Source organism: Pelmatolapia mariae, linkage group LG14 (assembly GCF_036321145.2).
Source record: "Pelmatolapia mariae isolate MD_Pm_ZW linkage group LG14, Pm_UMD_F_2, whole genome shotgun sequence".
NCBI lineage: Eukaryota > Metazoa > Chordata > Actinopteri > Cichliformes > Cichlidae > Pelmatolapia > Pelmatolapia mariae.
The window spans coordinates 30,995,946-31,012,363 of record NC_086239.1 but is presented as its reverse complement, the minus strand read 5'-3'; the positions used below and the strand labels follow the sequence as shown (position 1 = coordinate 31,012,363).

At 39.0% G+C, this 16,418-nt stretch overlaps 1 protein-coding gene across 1 annotated transcript in view; it reads right to left on the bottom strand.

Annotated features, from left to right (window-relative positions):
- Positions 1-5,861: 5,861 nt before the first annotated feature.
- b3glcta (beta 3-glucosyltransferase a) overlaps positions 5,862-16,418 on the bottom strand; it is a 70,321-nt gene continuing 59,764 nt past the window's right edge. The window contains exons 12-15 of the mRNA XM_063492979.1: positions 12,210-12,309; positions 11,667-11,786; positions 10,645-10,789; positions 5,862-6,364 (exon numbers count right to left, since the gene is read on the bottom strand). Of these exons, the coding sequence (XP_063349049.1) occupies positions 6,203-6,364; positions 10,645-10,789; positions 11,667-11,786; positions 12,210-12,309 (527 nt within the window). The 3' untranslated portion in view covers positions 5,862-6,202. The remainder of the gene's footprint in view (positions 6,365-10,644; positions 10,790-11,666; positions 11,787-12,209; positions 12,310-16,418) is intronic.

The following is a 16,418-nucleotide window of genomic DNA, read 5'->3' as shown; positions in this document are numbered from 1 at the left end:
GCTTATTTGATATAATCTAATCTTCTCTTAGAGCAGGCAGCTGGCGGATGAGAAGCATTCGGAAATATTTTAATAGCTATCAGTAGCTCGACACATGACAGCATACTATTTATTTTACTGTTGGATCAGCTATAAAACCAGTCTTGCATAACTGATGGTTAAGAGCTGGTAAGATTTTGACTTTCAACACTTGTCCTTGGCCTGCCTTTTACTGCACCTGCCTGTTTCCTGGCACATATGCACAAGTTCAACATCTCCTCTACCATCCACTCTCTCTTTTTTTCAAGAGGCCCATCTCAGGCTCAGTATTGTAATTTGACACTGAATTTATTTTGAGAAATTGCCCAGGCTCAATCATATTATCCTTACTGTGCAGAGCTGAATTATACATATACATGAAAATAATTAATTTGCCAGACACGCCAACATTCATTATTATTTTGATTGTCTTATTCTAAATGGACAAGCAAACAGATGACTTCTGCTAAGGAACACTTTCTGAATGCATAATAATGCATATATAATCAAATTCATTTAGATGGAGTCAGTAAAGCCTGAATAAGAGACACCTATGATGCATCTGTATATGCATATATAAATTCCAGTCCTTATAACATGTAACATTAATTTCTGGCTGTCTATGTCTGAAACAGAGCGAGAGAGGGAGTGAAAGAGATGTGCATGGTCGCGCTTTAAGGAAAGAAACATTAAGAAATCATGAGTTACCATATTAATAAATCTCCTTGCCCTCTCAACCTGACCTTTTCGCTGACTGTAATTTTGTTAAAAGATTCAGTTTGGCACATATTACATTTATGTCATTAATGTGATTGACTGAATGACCTGCAAGCATAAATTACTTGCAAGTCATCCTGTAAATCACTATAAAAGAGGGGTCAGTTAGTAACTCACAAAAAAGGAAGGTACATAAACGTTATAGTAAGTTTTTTGTTATAGAAATAAAAAAAAAATACAAAGTGACTCTACAGCCAAGTTTACTGATAGAAAACAACTTCAGTGTTATACATGACATAGAAGCTATTTTAACTAATATGTTGAAGGTCGAAAAGCTACAATGCAACAACTTAAATATGGGTGTTATGTTTAAGAGCAGATGGCTCCCAAGGCTTTATTTTAACTCACTGCAACGTCTTGTAACTATGTAAGAGGAATCACTGCAGGCACTGTTGTTCTTCTGAAGGGATGGAAAACAGACTGACAACAAATGAGAAAAGTGAGTGATGATAAAAGCCTCAGCAGACATGACTATGACAGAGATATGAGATGAGATGTAACTGCAGCAGCTCTTTCATCCGCTCCACTTTGGTGGCCCTGATGGGCACAGTGAATCCCAGGAAGAAAATTCAACACCCTCTCCAACCGGAACCCTTTATGGTTCACAAAAGCTTCTATTCAAATAAAGCTTTATGAATAATGTGGCCATGTGTCTTTACAAAGATATGAGAAGACAGTGAATTTTGTGACAAGCTAAACTTTCTGTTCAATGAACGGCTTAAAAGGGAGATATAAATATAAATAGGTGCAAAAAGAGAGTGTGAAATCAAGGCCATAGTTATAATATATATCACAGATTCCCTCAATAGTCAGATGGGCTCGAGATGGTTCTGCTCCTCCTTAAATGTACTGAGAAAAGCAACAGCAAACCGCACATCATCAGAAATAATCATTGCTTGATGAGCATAATTATAATTATAATAATTGCCATTATCAGTGTTAATACAATGCATTGCAGCCCTGTGGGATGACTGCCTAAATGGTTTTACTGGCTAGCTTTGTGTAAACATAAAATAGAATATTCCTATCTGTTGTTAATGGGTCACTTACAGCAGCGGTCCCCAACCCCTGGGCCACGGACCGGTACCGGTCCGTGAGTCATTTGGTACCGGGCCGCGAGAGTTGAGACTTGGGTGTGAAATGTATGGTTTTCAGGGTTTTTAGCGTGATTTTTTTATCGTTTTTTTTTCGTTAACTCGGTTTTCCTGGGTCTTTTCACGTGTGTTATGAATAAATCTTTTTTTTTTTCGGTACCGGTACTAGTTTTATTTTGTTATATTTATCCGCGACACCTTAAAGGCCGGTCCGTGAAAATATTGTCGGGCACAAACCGGTCCGTGGCGCAAAAAAGGTTGGGGACCGCTGACTTACAGTATAAATGCTATGGTTTTATAAAAAAAACCCAAAAACTTCTTTTTCCAAGAAATGTATGTAGTGTGTGGTAACGTTAAACATACTTTTTGTTATTCTTTGCAAAATTTTCACTAAAATCTCAGCCAGCAGGGGGCAGTCTTTTCCTAGTTGGTGTGTTATAGTGTTTTTCAGATATGCGCTGCTGTTTAACCTTTACGTATTTTTAGATACTCCCATTTTCTCAACAGGCTTTTCCATTTTCAGACTGTGGTTGGAAATAATGTGTTCTTAACAGCTTGTATGCTTAAAAATAGGTTACACTGATTCATCACGCCATCTTGTGATACAAAGAGATATTACATCAAAGTACAGCTTAGCCCTCGTTCAACTTGAGCTGATACAGCCCCAGAACAATACATACACGTTTTGAATATTAAGTCATGGCAGTTGTTTCTTTACATTCTTTCAATAGCTTAAATCATTTTAAAATGTAATTTTTAAACACAGGAATTTATAATATACAGTCAGGTCCATAAATATTGGGACATCGACACAATTCTAACATTTTTGGCTCTATACACCACCACAATGGATTCCAAATGAAACGAACAAGACATGCTTTAACTGCAGACTGTCAGCTTTTATTTGAGGGTATTTACATCCAAATCAGGTGAACGGTATAGGAATTATGACAGTTTGTATATGTGCCTCCCACTTCTTAAGGGACCAAAAGTAATGGGACAATTGGCTTCTCAGCTGTTCCATGGCCAGGAGTGTGTTATTCCCTCATTACCCCAATTACAATGAACAAATAAAAGGTCCAGAGTTCATTTCAAGTGTGCTGTTTGCTTTTTGAACCTGTTGCTGTCAACTGCCAGGATGAGATCCAAAGAGCTGTCACTACCAGTGAAGCAAGCCATCATTAGGCTGAAAAAAACAAAACAAACCCATCAGAGAGATTGCAAAAACATCAGGCGTGGCCAAAACAACTGTTTAGAACATTCCCAAAAAGAAGGAACGCACTGGTGAGCTCAGCAACACCAAAAGACTGGGAAGACCACGGGACACAACTGTGGTGGATGACCAAAGAATCCTTTCCCTGGTGAAGAAAACACCCTTCACAACAGTTGGCCAGATCAAGAACACTCTCTAGGAGGCAGGTGTATGTGCGTCAGAGTCAACAATCAAGAGAAGACTCCACCAGTGTGAATACAGAGGGTTCACCACAAGATGTAAACCTTTGGTGAGCCCCAAAAACAGGCAGGCCAGATTAGAGTTTGCCAAACGACATCTGAAAAAGCCGTCGCAGTTCTGGAACAACATCCTATGGACAGATGAGACCAACATCAACTTGTACCAGAGTGATGGGAAGAGAAGAGTATGGAGAAGGAAAGGAACTGCTCATGATCCTAAGCATACCACCTCATCAGTGAAGCATTGTGGTGGAAGTGTCATGGCGTGGGCATGTATGGCTGCCAGTGGAACTGGTTCTCTTGTATTTATTGATGATGTGACTGCTGACAAAAGCAGCACAATGAATTCTGAAGTGTTTCGTGCAATATTATCTGCTCATATTCAGACAAATGCTTCAAAACTCATTGGACGGCGCTTCACAGTGCAGGTGGACAACGACTCAAAGCATACTGCAAAAGCAACCAAAGAGTTTTTGAAGGGAAAGAAGTGGACTGTTTTGCAATGGCCAAGTCAATCACCTGACCTGAATCCGATTGAGCATGTATTTCACTTGCTGAAGACAAAACTGAAGGGAAAATGCCCCAAGAACAAGCAGGAACTGAAGACTGTTGCAGTAGAGGCCTGGCAGAGCATCACCAGGGATGAAACCCGGCGTCTGGTGATGTCTATGTGTTCCAGACTTCAGGCTGTGATTGACTGTAAAGGATTTGCAACCAAGTATTAAAAAATGAATGTTTGATTTATGGTTCTTATTCTGTCCCATTACTTTTGGTCCCTTAAGAAGTGGTAGGTACATTTGCAAACTGTTGTAATTCCTACACCGTTCACCTGATTTGGATGTAAATACCCTCAAATAAAAGCTGACACTCTGCAGTTAAAGCATGTCTTGTTCGTTTCATTTGGAATCCATTGTGGTGGTGTATAGAGCCAAAAATGTTAGAATTGTGTCGATGTCCCAATATTTATGGACCTGACTGTATATCTTTAATTGTGTAAATAAGTATTATAATACTACTTGAATGGATTTTAACCAAATGCTTTTGGCAAAATTGAGGCAATGAACCATCACCTGCCTCCAAACATCCAGATATTGATTTGTTTTCCCAGCATTGACTCCATGGCCATGTTTCTGCAATGTTTCTAGTTTTAAAGCTGATGTTTCAAGCAAGGTTTTGACTCAACTCTGTAGACTGTACAACTATTACCTCTGAGGATCCTAAATCATGTCGGTTTTTCCAGTAAAAACTGGAATTTCTCTTCAGGGGAGGTTACAGTTTAGAATTACCCAAGGTGTTTTGGTTAAATTTCTTTTAAAAGGGTTTGAGTTTGTAACCTTAGTAGTATCCTGTAAAATCATTGATGCAAGCTTAACATGGCATTGGAGAATGTCATCCATCTAGTTCAATGCTTTAGACAAGCCAAAAAAGCAAAATTCACCACCTGACAAAGTTGAACCTGGCCAGAATATTGCTGCTGACATACTATTCTGAATTACACACAGGATTTCCCTGTGAGCACAGCACCATTTCACCATCACTCATCACTCCATGTGTGGGTGAGTCCCACTAGGAATTTAATTTGTTTCCTGCAAATAGGTTACAATTCATAGGTGTGTTAGAGGATGTCTGCTTGAGTTATTACACTGTTTCAAATGCCTGAAGCCATTAGACTTTTCATGAACTTGCACCAGCCTGCTGTGCTATTAGGACGGTGTAAATTTAGCACCTTAGTGCAGAAAGGATCTGTAAAGAGAGGAACATCTTCTGTTTTACAGTGTGCATTTGAGAGATGGTAATGAGTTTTCCTTTATTAACATTTCAGATTTTCATTAGCCGAGCGTAATAAATATCGAGCCTTTCATAACCCACCGGTTTTCTAAAGCTTTTTTGGCCGTTACTAGTCACTCCGAGTGTTTTGAGAATGAAACATTACAGCTAATTTTTCAAGATGGCAAACAGCCAGTAGAGGAAAAGTTAAATTTTTCAACTGCATGCTCAAGGTCTTTCAAAGACCTTTAATAATGGTCAGCAAATTACTTAGTCCACTAATTAATTAGGCGATAGAGAAAAAATGAAAATTAATTGGTTTTGATGTTGTTAAATAATACATTTATTCTTAATACCTTCTTTATGTTAGTATGCCCATGAAATGTTGTGCCTGTGTCTCTATGAGGAAGGAGAACACCTTGAGAAATAGATGATTATGAAAAAACCCCCACAATGTAAATAGACGAGTTTAAAAATAAGATGTTTGTCTGTCTGTGCACAGTAGGACCCTTTTAAAAAGTAAACATTTTAAGGGCACAAATTTTCACAATGTTTTTGAGAGAATTCACGCTGCTTTGTAGCTGCACAGAAGAGACTGCTCATATTGTAGTTTTGCCATTTTAGTCATAGCATTAATTAACCTTTAACAACCTCATCATTTATACATTGCCCAGTTAGACTAAATCCTGCAATAGGTCCCAAATGAAAGCAAAAAGCAAAACATTTTGAAATATTAATGCCTTTATGACAAAATAGAGCACATTGTACAGCATTAGTGATCATTGTAAAAGACACCATTTCTCCAAAGAAACGATATGCTCCTCTATAAGGTATTAGATTAAGATATAAATATACACATATTCCCAAATTTGACAGCAACCATAACATGCAACTCAGTCATGAAAACACTCAAATATTAAATCACGGACACATGCTCGCATGGTCCTTCTTTATAACAGCTCAACATCAACATTACAAAAAAACCCCCAAAACATTTACATCTGTGAACTGATAATTTTCCCATCACTCGACATACACACACTGTACATACATATAAAAGTATTCATACAGGCTAGTTTATGTGCTTAAATTCATTATAGTTCTGTTTTTGCACTTTTCAGTTCATCTTGACTTGCTGTGAAGTCATCCTTAAGCCATTTGTTGAAGACAGCAATGGGGTCAATGTTCCAGTGTTTATGAAAAGAGATGGGCACCTGGTGAGCTAGGAAGTCTCTGGCATAGTCCTCTGGGCGTGCCTGAAAGGTAAGATTAAGCACGGTAATTTATATTTGGAAGCTGTCTCAGGAGACGTTTTGCAAGCTGAGAGTAGGAGAAAAGGTATGAAAGCACGAGTTTATGTTCAGATGCCTCCTGAAAATAGAGAAAGTAACACTTATGATGTCTAATTATAGGTCATGCATGCTTGTGGTGTAGCGACTCATTTGACATTTAACTTTTTCACGATTGTGAGAAATGACTTAAAGCCATTTTGGAATATCAGAGCAGCAAATGCACAGGTTTAAATGCACTTTTGGATGTGAAACAATCACCTCCCACCTGGAATCAGCAGGCCCTTTTGTTTTATGTCAAACTGCACAGCCTTTTGTCTCCTTCTCCCATGTACTAGGGCAATACATGCGGTTTTGATTGGCTCTAGTAACACTGGAATCTCTCTTTTTTTTTTGCCTGTCCCATTTGGTTCTTTAGCCATCAGAATTGTTGTCTGAAGGCCAACAAGGATACCCAATGGATTTACTTTACCAAGTGGATCATCACGGCCTTGCCGTATTGGTCCATTTGATCGACCTTTGTTGTTATTATTTATTTAATTTTATTTTCAGTTGTTACAGATGGGACAGACATGACTAGGGGATAGGAAAGGGAGAAAGAAAAATGAAGGAAAAGAAAAACAGAGGGGAAGAGGGACAGTGAGAAAGGGCACTTAAAAAGAAACACTGGAATCTCACAAGAAATGTGTGACCTACAAAGAGATGTGCTTATCTATGAATGCATGATATGCCACTCCATAGGCATACTTTATGCCCATTTTTTTACAGTCTGTGGTGCTCTGTTGGCACCCTACCTGTATATAGGTATACAGTGGCTTGCAAAAGTATTCGGCCCCCTTGAACTTTCCCACATTTTGTCACATTACAGCCACAAACATGAATCAATTTTATTGGAATTCCACGTGAAAGACCAATACAAAGTGGTGTACACGTGAGAAGTGGAACGAAAATCATACATGATTCCAAACATTTTTTACAAATAAATAACTGAAAAGTGGGGTGTGCGTAATTATTCAGCCCCCTGAGTCAATACTTTGTAGAATCACCTCTTGCTGCAATTACAGCTGCCAGTCTTTTAGGGTATGTCTCTACCAGCTTTGCACATCTAGAAACTGAAATCCTTGCCCATTCTTCTTTGCAAAACAGCTCCACAACTGCCCTGTGATGGCCTCAGAGGTTGTCTAAGAGAATATTGGGAGCAACAACACCATGAAGTCCAAAGAACACACCAGACAGGTCAGGGATAAAGTTATTGAGAAATTTAAAGCAGGCTTAGGCTACAAAAAGATTTCCCAAGCCTTGAACATCCCACGGAGCACTGTTCAAGCGATCATTCAGAAATGGAAGGAGTATGGCACAACTGTAAACCTACCAAGACAAGGCCGTCCACCTAAACTCACAGGCCGAACAAGGAGAGCGCTGATCAGAAATGCAGCCAAGAGGCCCATGGTGACTCTGGACGAGCTGCAGAGATCTACAGCTCAGGTGGGGGAATCTGTCCATAGGACAACTATTAGTCGTGCATTGCACAAAGTTGGCCTTTATGGAAGAGTGGCAAGAAGAAAGCCATTGTTAACAGAAAACCATAAGGAGTCCCGTTTGCAGTTTGCCACAAGCCATGTGGGGGACACAGCAAACATGTGAAAGAAGGTGCTCTGGTCAGATGAGACCAAAATGGAACTTTTTGGCCAAAATACAAAACCCTATGTGTAGCGGAAAACTAACACTGCACATCACTCTGAACACACCATCCCCACTGTCAAATATGGTGGTGGCAGCATCATGCTCTGGGGGTGCTTCTCTTCAGCAGGGACAGGGAAGCTGGTCAGAGTTGATGGGAAGATGGATGGAGCCAAATACAGGGCAATCTTGGAAGAAAACCTCTTGGAGTCTGCAAAAGACTTGAGACTGGGGCGGAGGTTCACCTTCCAGCAGGACAACGACCCTAAACATAAAGCCAGGGCAACAATGGAATGGTTTAAAACAAAACATATCCATGTGTTAGAATGGCCCAGTCAAAGTCCAGATCTAAATCCAATCCAGAATCTGTGGCAAGATCTGAAAACTGCTGTTCACAAACGCTGTCCATCTAATCTGACTGAGCTGGAGCTGTTTTGCAAAGAAGAATGGGCAAGGATTTCAGTCTCTAGATGTGCAAAGCTGGTAGAGACATACCCTAAAAGACTGGCAGCTGTAAATGCAGCAAAAGGTGGTTCTACAAAGTATTGACTCAGGGGGCTGAATAATTACGCACACCCCACTTTTCAGTTATTTATTTGTAAAAAATGTTTGGAATCATGTATGATTTTTGTTCCACTTCTCACGTGTACACCACTTTGTATTGGTCTTTCACGTGGAATTCCAATAAAATTGATTCATGTTTGTGGCTGTAATGTGACAAAATGTGGAAAAGTTCAAGGGGGCCGAATACTTTTGCAAGCCACTGTATATATACCTGCTATACTCCCTCACATGGTAAATAAAAAAAAATGACAGACTTAAGACTGGAACAAGAAAACAGCACGTAAAGACGAAACATGAGTTATTTACATACCATGTTTACATGGCTGTAAACCTGTGGAATTAAAAAGGACTTCATATGAGTTATTGACAGATTATGAAATGTACATGACGAGATTTTATAAGTATATGTTTATACTCCTGGGGATCTGAGCAGAAGAATACTTCACATCGGGTCTATACATAAGCTTTTGGCAGATTATATAAATATTATCTGTCAATGTACATGTACATGATGTACATGTTGAAGTGAAGAAGCAGTAGGAAATTAAGTGGTCTAAAAACCGATTTAACCCAGTTACATAATCACACATGGTATTAGCAACATTTTAGAGTTTCTTCTTCTCAACCTTCGCTATGTTTGGATAACATCAGGCAAACAGCAATGTCATGGAAATGAGATGATATGAAAATGAGTTTGCAAAGATGAATGATTTTGCTTTCTTCCTTTTTTTGACTGTTTGACCTAAACACACGCATCTGTAATGATGCCCGACCGCAGGAGCACCAGCGCAATTGTACTCTGCCTTGTTTCTGAAGCTGTCACTAAAACATAACAGGAAGACAGCAAGTCAAAGGAAAAAAAGCTCCTGTTATTTTTTTGGGAAAAAGGCTATCTAGCTGTTTTGGAGACTGCTATAAGTCTTCCAATTTTTTTCTGTCTTGCCACTTTCAGCAAAGCATTGCTGGATAAAAAAGATCAATATCCTGTGAAGTGTAAATATATTTTTATCACTGAGAAGGGTGGACATACCCTAGAAGTCCCACAGGACTGCTTCTACCCACAGTAAGTCCTATTCACATGTTAAGTGCTCTGCTTGTCGCCCGTAGCTTTGTAGCTCACTACTGGTTGCTGGTGGACATTCCAGTCTTATGTATTTGACATGCCGTGACATATCAGTCAACAGTATCCTCAACCTCAGCTATTCTCTTCCTGTGTTTATGTCCCCATGCTGTCACCCAACCTGTCTGCGTAGCACCCCCTTCATTCAGGCATATTGATGAGCATTTACCCTTTTAGGTTTGAGGATTCTGGTATTGTTTTTGACACTTTTTTAAGGAACAAATGTGCTTTTCCTACCTACAACTCAAAATGTTGGCAATAAAATGACCTTTTTCACAGAGTATGTGTAGAAACTCTGTGTAGAAGAGTTTCTTCTATACACAGTCCACACTGCACGTTTATATTAGTGATGCTGTAATTGCCAGGTTCTGATTTGTAAGTACAGTCCACATCAACACCCCCATAATTACAACTAGGAATTTTCTAAGAGCTCAGCTTACCTAAATGAACCAGGGGAAAAGGATAGTAAATATGAGGTTCAGACTGCATCACACTTTCAGAAGTACAAACTCTAATGTGGATGGTTTCACCGTTCACTAGCTTGAAATTACAGAACCTGTGATAGAAAATTACTTTAGCATATGCAGTGCCTAATCAACCAGAAAAACTAAAAAAATCCTGCGTAGGTGTACAGGGCTTTTGAAAATCAGATATCAGCCAGTTCTCAGTCTGCCTGCAGATGATGAGGCTGAAACACCTAAAAAGAAATGTGGTTTCCTTTGCACGGTCTGTTCCTTAAAAGTCATCACATATCTCACTGTAAAATCTCCTTTATCGTAATACCTGAAGAGATTTTTCATTAAAGAAAAAAAGATTATTGACATAAAAAAAATCCTTATCATTCTTCACACAAAAGAATGTATTGTGAGAGTATGATTACAACCTGGTGGAAGAGAGGACTGTGTGTGACGGGAAGTCCGAGAGCATTGAGGCACATGCCCAGCACCATGTCATCTGGCGCGTCATTGCTGTAGCACTTGCAGCCACTCTTAAGAAGTCGCACCACAGCTTCCCTGCTGAACACCATACTGCAGCAACGCATAAACATACAAAAAGGCATGTAAAAGACACACATAACACACTTATCTGAAGTGTAAATGATCAATTTAGAAGGAATTTTTTTTTGCCAAGAAATTATATATGCATGCCTTTCCGCTATCATTTTAAGGTCCATTATGCGTATTTCATTCAATTGAGGGGGAGGGCAATAGAATAGAGTAAAATTATGAGCTGAGAGCGAGATGGGTTTTTTCATATAAATTGGTTCTGTGTAACAATGATGCGACAATTCAATGAAAAGAGAAACAATTACAGATGACAAAATGAATATTAAGCTGACAGAAAAATCGCTCATTGCCACTCAGAATGGGTCTTTTTTTTTAAGATATTATTCTTCAGAAAACTGGCAGCTGTAGTGTTGTGAAGTGTCACAGCAACTGAAGTGTCCCTAAATGGAGTTTCTCACACAGCTCACTCACAGCTCAAGAGGTATCTAAAGCACAGATTTTGCCAAATAGGTGAGATTTGTGCTGTCAAAATAAAAGTGAACTACCACTTTTGCTTTTTGCCCACTTTATGAGCTTACAGCTGATGTAAGCAAAATGGCACTAAAATCAGATTTTTAATTAAATTCTGGGTGTTTTTCTTTCACCTGCTTTAACAGCTGATGGCCATTTGTGATTCAGTGGGGTTTTATTTCATATTTTTATTGAGTTCTTTTACTGCAATGCAGTCTCCAAACTCATTTCCCTTAGGGGAGCGCCACACTTTTAAACTAAATTGAAAGGGTTTATCTGTAAATTACAGATTATGTTTTTTTTATTACACACTTTATAGTTCCTCTGCTGCCCCTGAATCTTCTATCATCATCATTCCCAGAGCATTTGAGCAGTGAAACTAACTCACCCACCACCTCCTGTTATGTAACTGTAGCCACCTTGGCTCAAGCCATAGCCGTATCGCTCCCCCAGACTCACTGGTTCAGAGGAGTCATAACAGCTTAGCAAGACTTGCAGTCTGGGGATGCTGGAGAAAGCACAGATCAAACTAATCACACACTCATCATCATCATCATACGCACATTCTGGTGCCTACACACCTAAGAAACTATTCATCTAGAGGGAGAATTAACTGCGCTCCCTCAGGCTATTTTAAACACCCAGAGGCTTCCAAATGAAGAGGCAACCTGACAGAAAGTGAAGCCAGCTGGACATGAAGTTATATGCTGAGCTTTTTAGATGTTTGATAGGATGGTAATATCTCTGGAACTCATTTTTACAAAGTGACTTCATTCCAAGCGTCTCTCTCTTTCAACCTTTTCACAGCTAAGACAGAATCTGGTAGAAATTTTATGAATAAATGTCAGTCAAACAGTCAGATGAATGAAATTGCAGAGTTTAGGCCACAAAACCCCAAAAACAAACACATTTCCAAATGACAAGAACATACCTGATAAGTGTGTCATCATCCACAATGAGGAGCCACTTGGTGTCCGGGACAGCGCTGCTTAGATATCTTTGAAGGATTGCAAATGTTTTTCCACAGTGGCCTGCAAATACAGACATGCTATCAACAGAATGGCCAGTATGACTTAATCACATATTGACCATCTGGTTTACAAAGATAAATGACCCTGTTAGGAAGAAAATCACAGTGGGTATAAGCAGTTATTTATATGCACAGATGCCTTCATGCACACAAACGCAGGCAAAAGGCAGTAGCAACAAAAATTATAGTCATTTATTATTCGGACTGGATTTGAAAGGAAGGAAGCAAACCAATAGTCACAGTTGTTAACTACAGAAAGAGCAATGTTTAACTTAGGAAAGCATTCGAGACTTGATTTTCAAGCTACGTTTAGATAACAAGTAACTAATTAGAGTTTTATTCTCTTGATAGGGGCCTTTTCAGAAGGTAAGAAAAATAAGCACGACCATAGTGCTTTTTATTTGTAGCTTTTGCTTGTAGTTCTGCTTTAACTTGACAGCGGTGTGGACTGTTTGGGCAAACACAGAGCAGCTCTGCATTCTGCTCAAAGACACCTCAAAAGTATGCTTGTCTTTACACATGCATGTCAGCAACTGCACAGGTCAAACAGGTGATCGCACATGTAAAGATCTGTTAAAAAAAATTATTCACCTCTTCAAGATTTGGATTGCACAGCAATGAATAAAATCCTCTCTGGGCTTTTCAGTGCAAAGATATGTCCTACAAAGCTTTGTAAGCAAAAAGAAAGAAAGAAAGAAAGCCCTTGTCTACATTCTGACAACTCAAAGAAAAAATAAGGTATGTTTGGAATGATGAGCCCGGAAGATCAAACTTTTACTCTGGCAAGTTTGACATGACGGCCAGATGGAACAAAATTTTCTGCCAACTCCTGAAAACAAAAACAGTGATGTGGAAGTAAACAACAAATACAAAGAAACCAAAGAAATATGCCCATCAGAATCCAAATATGTGCACCATCAGGGCTGAGAGCTGAGACATGGAAATCTCTGGTGGCAAGCATCACAAAGAATACTGAGGCCTTACTGTTTTATTTATAAGGCACCCAAGGTGTTTTTGCTGGTATCCGAATATAGAATAAGGAGGGACACCTTGAACTGCTGACAGGAATAAAATCCAAAAACACGCTGATCTCTGGTAATCTTATATCTAGTCGTGGGAGTTTAGGGAAGATCAGGGTCGTGGATAGATAGTAGTTTTCTTCTTCATGTTTAATGCAGTCTTTAGAAGAAAAGAGCAAACAACCACAGCTACATTCATATGAACATAATACTACAGAAAGTTTTGCTTTGGCCCAGCTTTGACATTTTTTTTTTACCCAAGTATTTGTTCATACTCGGCCGTGAATCGTACTCGTACTTGCTTGATAAAGTTCCTATGCCACTTTTCCATTTCAAGGTCTTGCATCATTCTCTGCCTCACTTGCTCAGACTATATAAATTTTTAACCTCAGCCTGTTGAGTGTATTTTTCCATTTTCAAAATAAATGTATACTGTAAAGATGTGGGTTTTCACCAGACTTAATATTTCTTTGTGGTTTCAGACAGATGCATGATGAGCTAGACAGTTCTGAGTTGGGTGAATACTTGTTTTTCAGCACAATGCGAATGAATTTATTTTACGTCAGATCTGTTTTTACATTGGACTCTTGACAATAATTCTGTCTGCCAGTCTGTGCCTCTTTACTTGATAAATGTGACGGCTTATGCTGCATTTCATTTTCTTTGTGCACATGTAAATGCATGATATGGCTTTAAGATTTGCTCCGAGGGCACAGGCAACAATGTTAGTGATGAACACAGACTCTTGACATATCGATGCCTGACGATGATGAACTTCAAGGATGCTCTCAGCAATCATTAGCATAAAGTTTGAGGCCTTGGGAAAGAAGCAGAAAGAAATGAGCAAAAGAAATGGAAATTAATTTTTTATGTACCGATCATCTCCTCCTTTCCTTGAGACAGATATATTCCTTTTATGTCTCATTTCACTGCATTCTTATCTAATAACGTAATGGCCACTGTCCTCATGTTGATAAGTACCCGACACTGTTGCATATTTCTAAATATAGATACTGTAAATCAGTGAGGGTTTTTTCTGTTGTCGTGGTTTGTGGCTGGGGCAATCTCATTTAAAGTCTTTTACTAGATCTTTTACATCACACTCAAATCACTGCAGAAATCCAATCTACCGTACATCCTCCAGGATGTAAATCCTATTATTAGTTCTGTTTGACTGACATTACGCACTGACAGTAGCTTAAGTATCTGGCTGTTTACCAGAATCAGTGAAGATGCCCCTGCCTTGATGATGGACCGTGGACTGCTGCCATCACTAGATTGTTGCCTCCCAAAAGCAAACTGGCATGCAGCAGAAGGCAAAATTGGAAGGGAAGGAGGCACTTTCTTTTAGATTACCTGGGAGAAAGACTTGGCCAACACTGCCCTTTTGCGGAACAAGGTGTAAAACTCAGGGGCAAGTCATACCAACTCTTAGTACTCTCTTAGGTAATAAAGGTAATGTGTTGACTTATGCAAAAGAATAAACTCCATGAGAATCCTGACAGCTTCAATTTCAGTTTTTTGTCAGAGCACAACCAGTTGCAGGCCTGTCTGGTTGGCTGTCTGCAGACTGAATGGCGTCTTACCCTTACCCCATGTTCTCTTGTCTAGAGAGAAATGATCATGAAATATCAGTTCTGCTTTGGGCAATAATTAAACAAATGTTCTTTAACCTAAGTGATCTAAATCTTTAGGTAAGATCAGATCCACTAGACTAAGGAACACTTCCACACTCTGCAATTAATTATCCATTTTTATTTATTCTTGCTTGCCCACTAAAACTAAGACAAACTGTAGCTTTAGACAACCATTTACGTATTTGATTGGAAGCAGATGATACAAATCTGTTAACTAAGGCAGCACCTTAGTTTTTACCCCTCAACTGTAAATGGCTGATGGTGTATTTTATATCTTGATAACGTGATAATGAGGTGATGGAAGACTTTTAAATTCATCCAACAGAAGCAGCTACTAAAAATCTTGGATGGGTTTTAATCTCAGTGGCCTTGATCAGAGGTCAGCTCGAGGTCAGACGTCAGCTTTACTGAAAAACACCTAGTATTTGTTCACATGTATACCATCAGTACATCTACTAGGAGGCTGTTGGGTAGCACTGGCCAGTATCTTTTTAACACTATCAACAGTGTATTTAGCCATATTTATATTTTAGATTTTATATAGTGATCATGTTCCCTTGATCTGAATGAATTTAGATGTTGTTCTGACTGGACAACCAAAAAAAAACATTTCAGTAAATACAACATCAGTAATACATGATATGCTACAGTGTCTATGGTAAGAAACCTCCTCATTGTGGATAGTGACAAGCAGCAAAAGAACAAGTAAACAAAAAAGTCAGTTTCCAGATTTAAATCACATCTCCATCAATGAATTCAACATGACTGAGTAATGTATGAGCATTTTTACACTTTCAATTACCCCTAAGCAAAGCAATCACTCTCCATATACATCAGGTAGTGGCATGTTTAACGATTTCTCGTGGATTTTACTGGTTCTAAATCGATGTGGTTTTACTGTTTCAAGGGAACTGAAAGAGGATTACTTTCACTATAGCGTGGCCCTACTCCAAACAGCTGTGCATTAGCAATGCATAATAAGTTGCTGAGTGCACTGAGGGGGCCCAGGGGACTCCACTGTCACCTTGTTTTACTCTTCACACATACGACCTTCAACTGTACACCAGTTATGTCACCTTAAGAACTTGTGCATTTAAGACTTTACTACTATGAGATGTATACTTCTGCTCTTTCCCCATCCACATTAGTAAAGTTAACAAGATGCAGGTTTGTTTAGGTACGAATTACATAGTCTTCTTGCGGAGTTATTTTAAAACCCAATGCAAGTCACAGAACCAACAGAGGCGTCAGCATGATAGAAATCCAGAAATCCTTTAATCTGATTTGCATATACCGTTTTTTTCTTCTGTTGAAGTTTGACTTTAAAAAATCAAAATTATTTCAGTCTGAAGTCTGAGAGCATCGACAGTGCAGAAGAACTATTTGTTTAGTGTTTGAAAAGCAAAGGCTCTCATTTTGGATTTGTTAAAGAGCAAGAAGTGCGGGAGACCTGC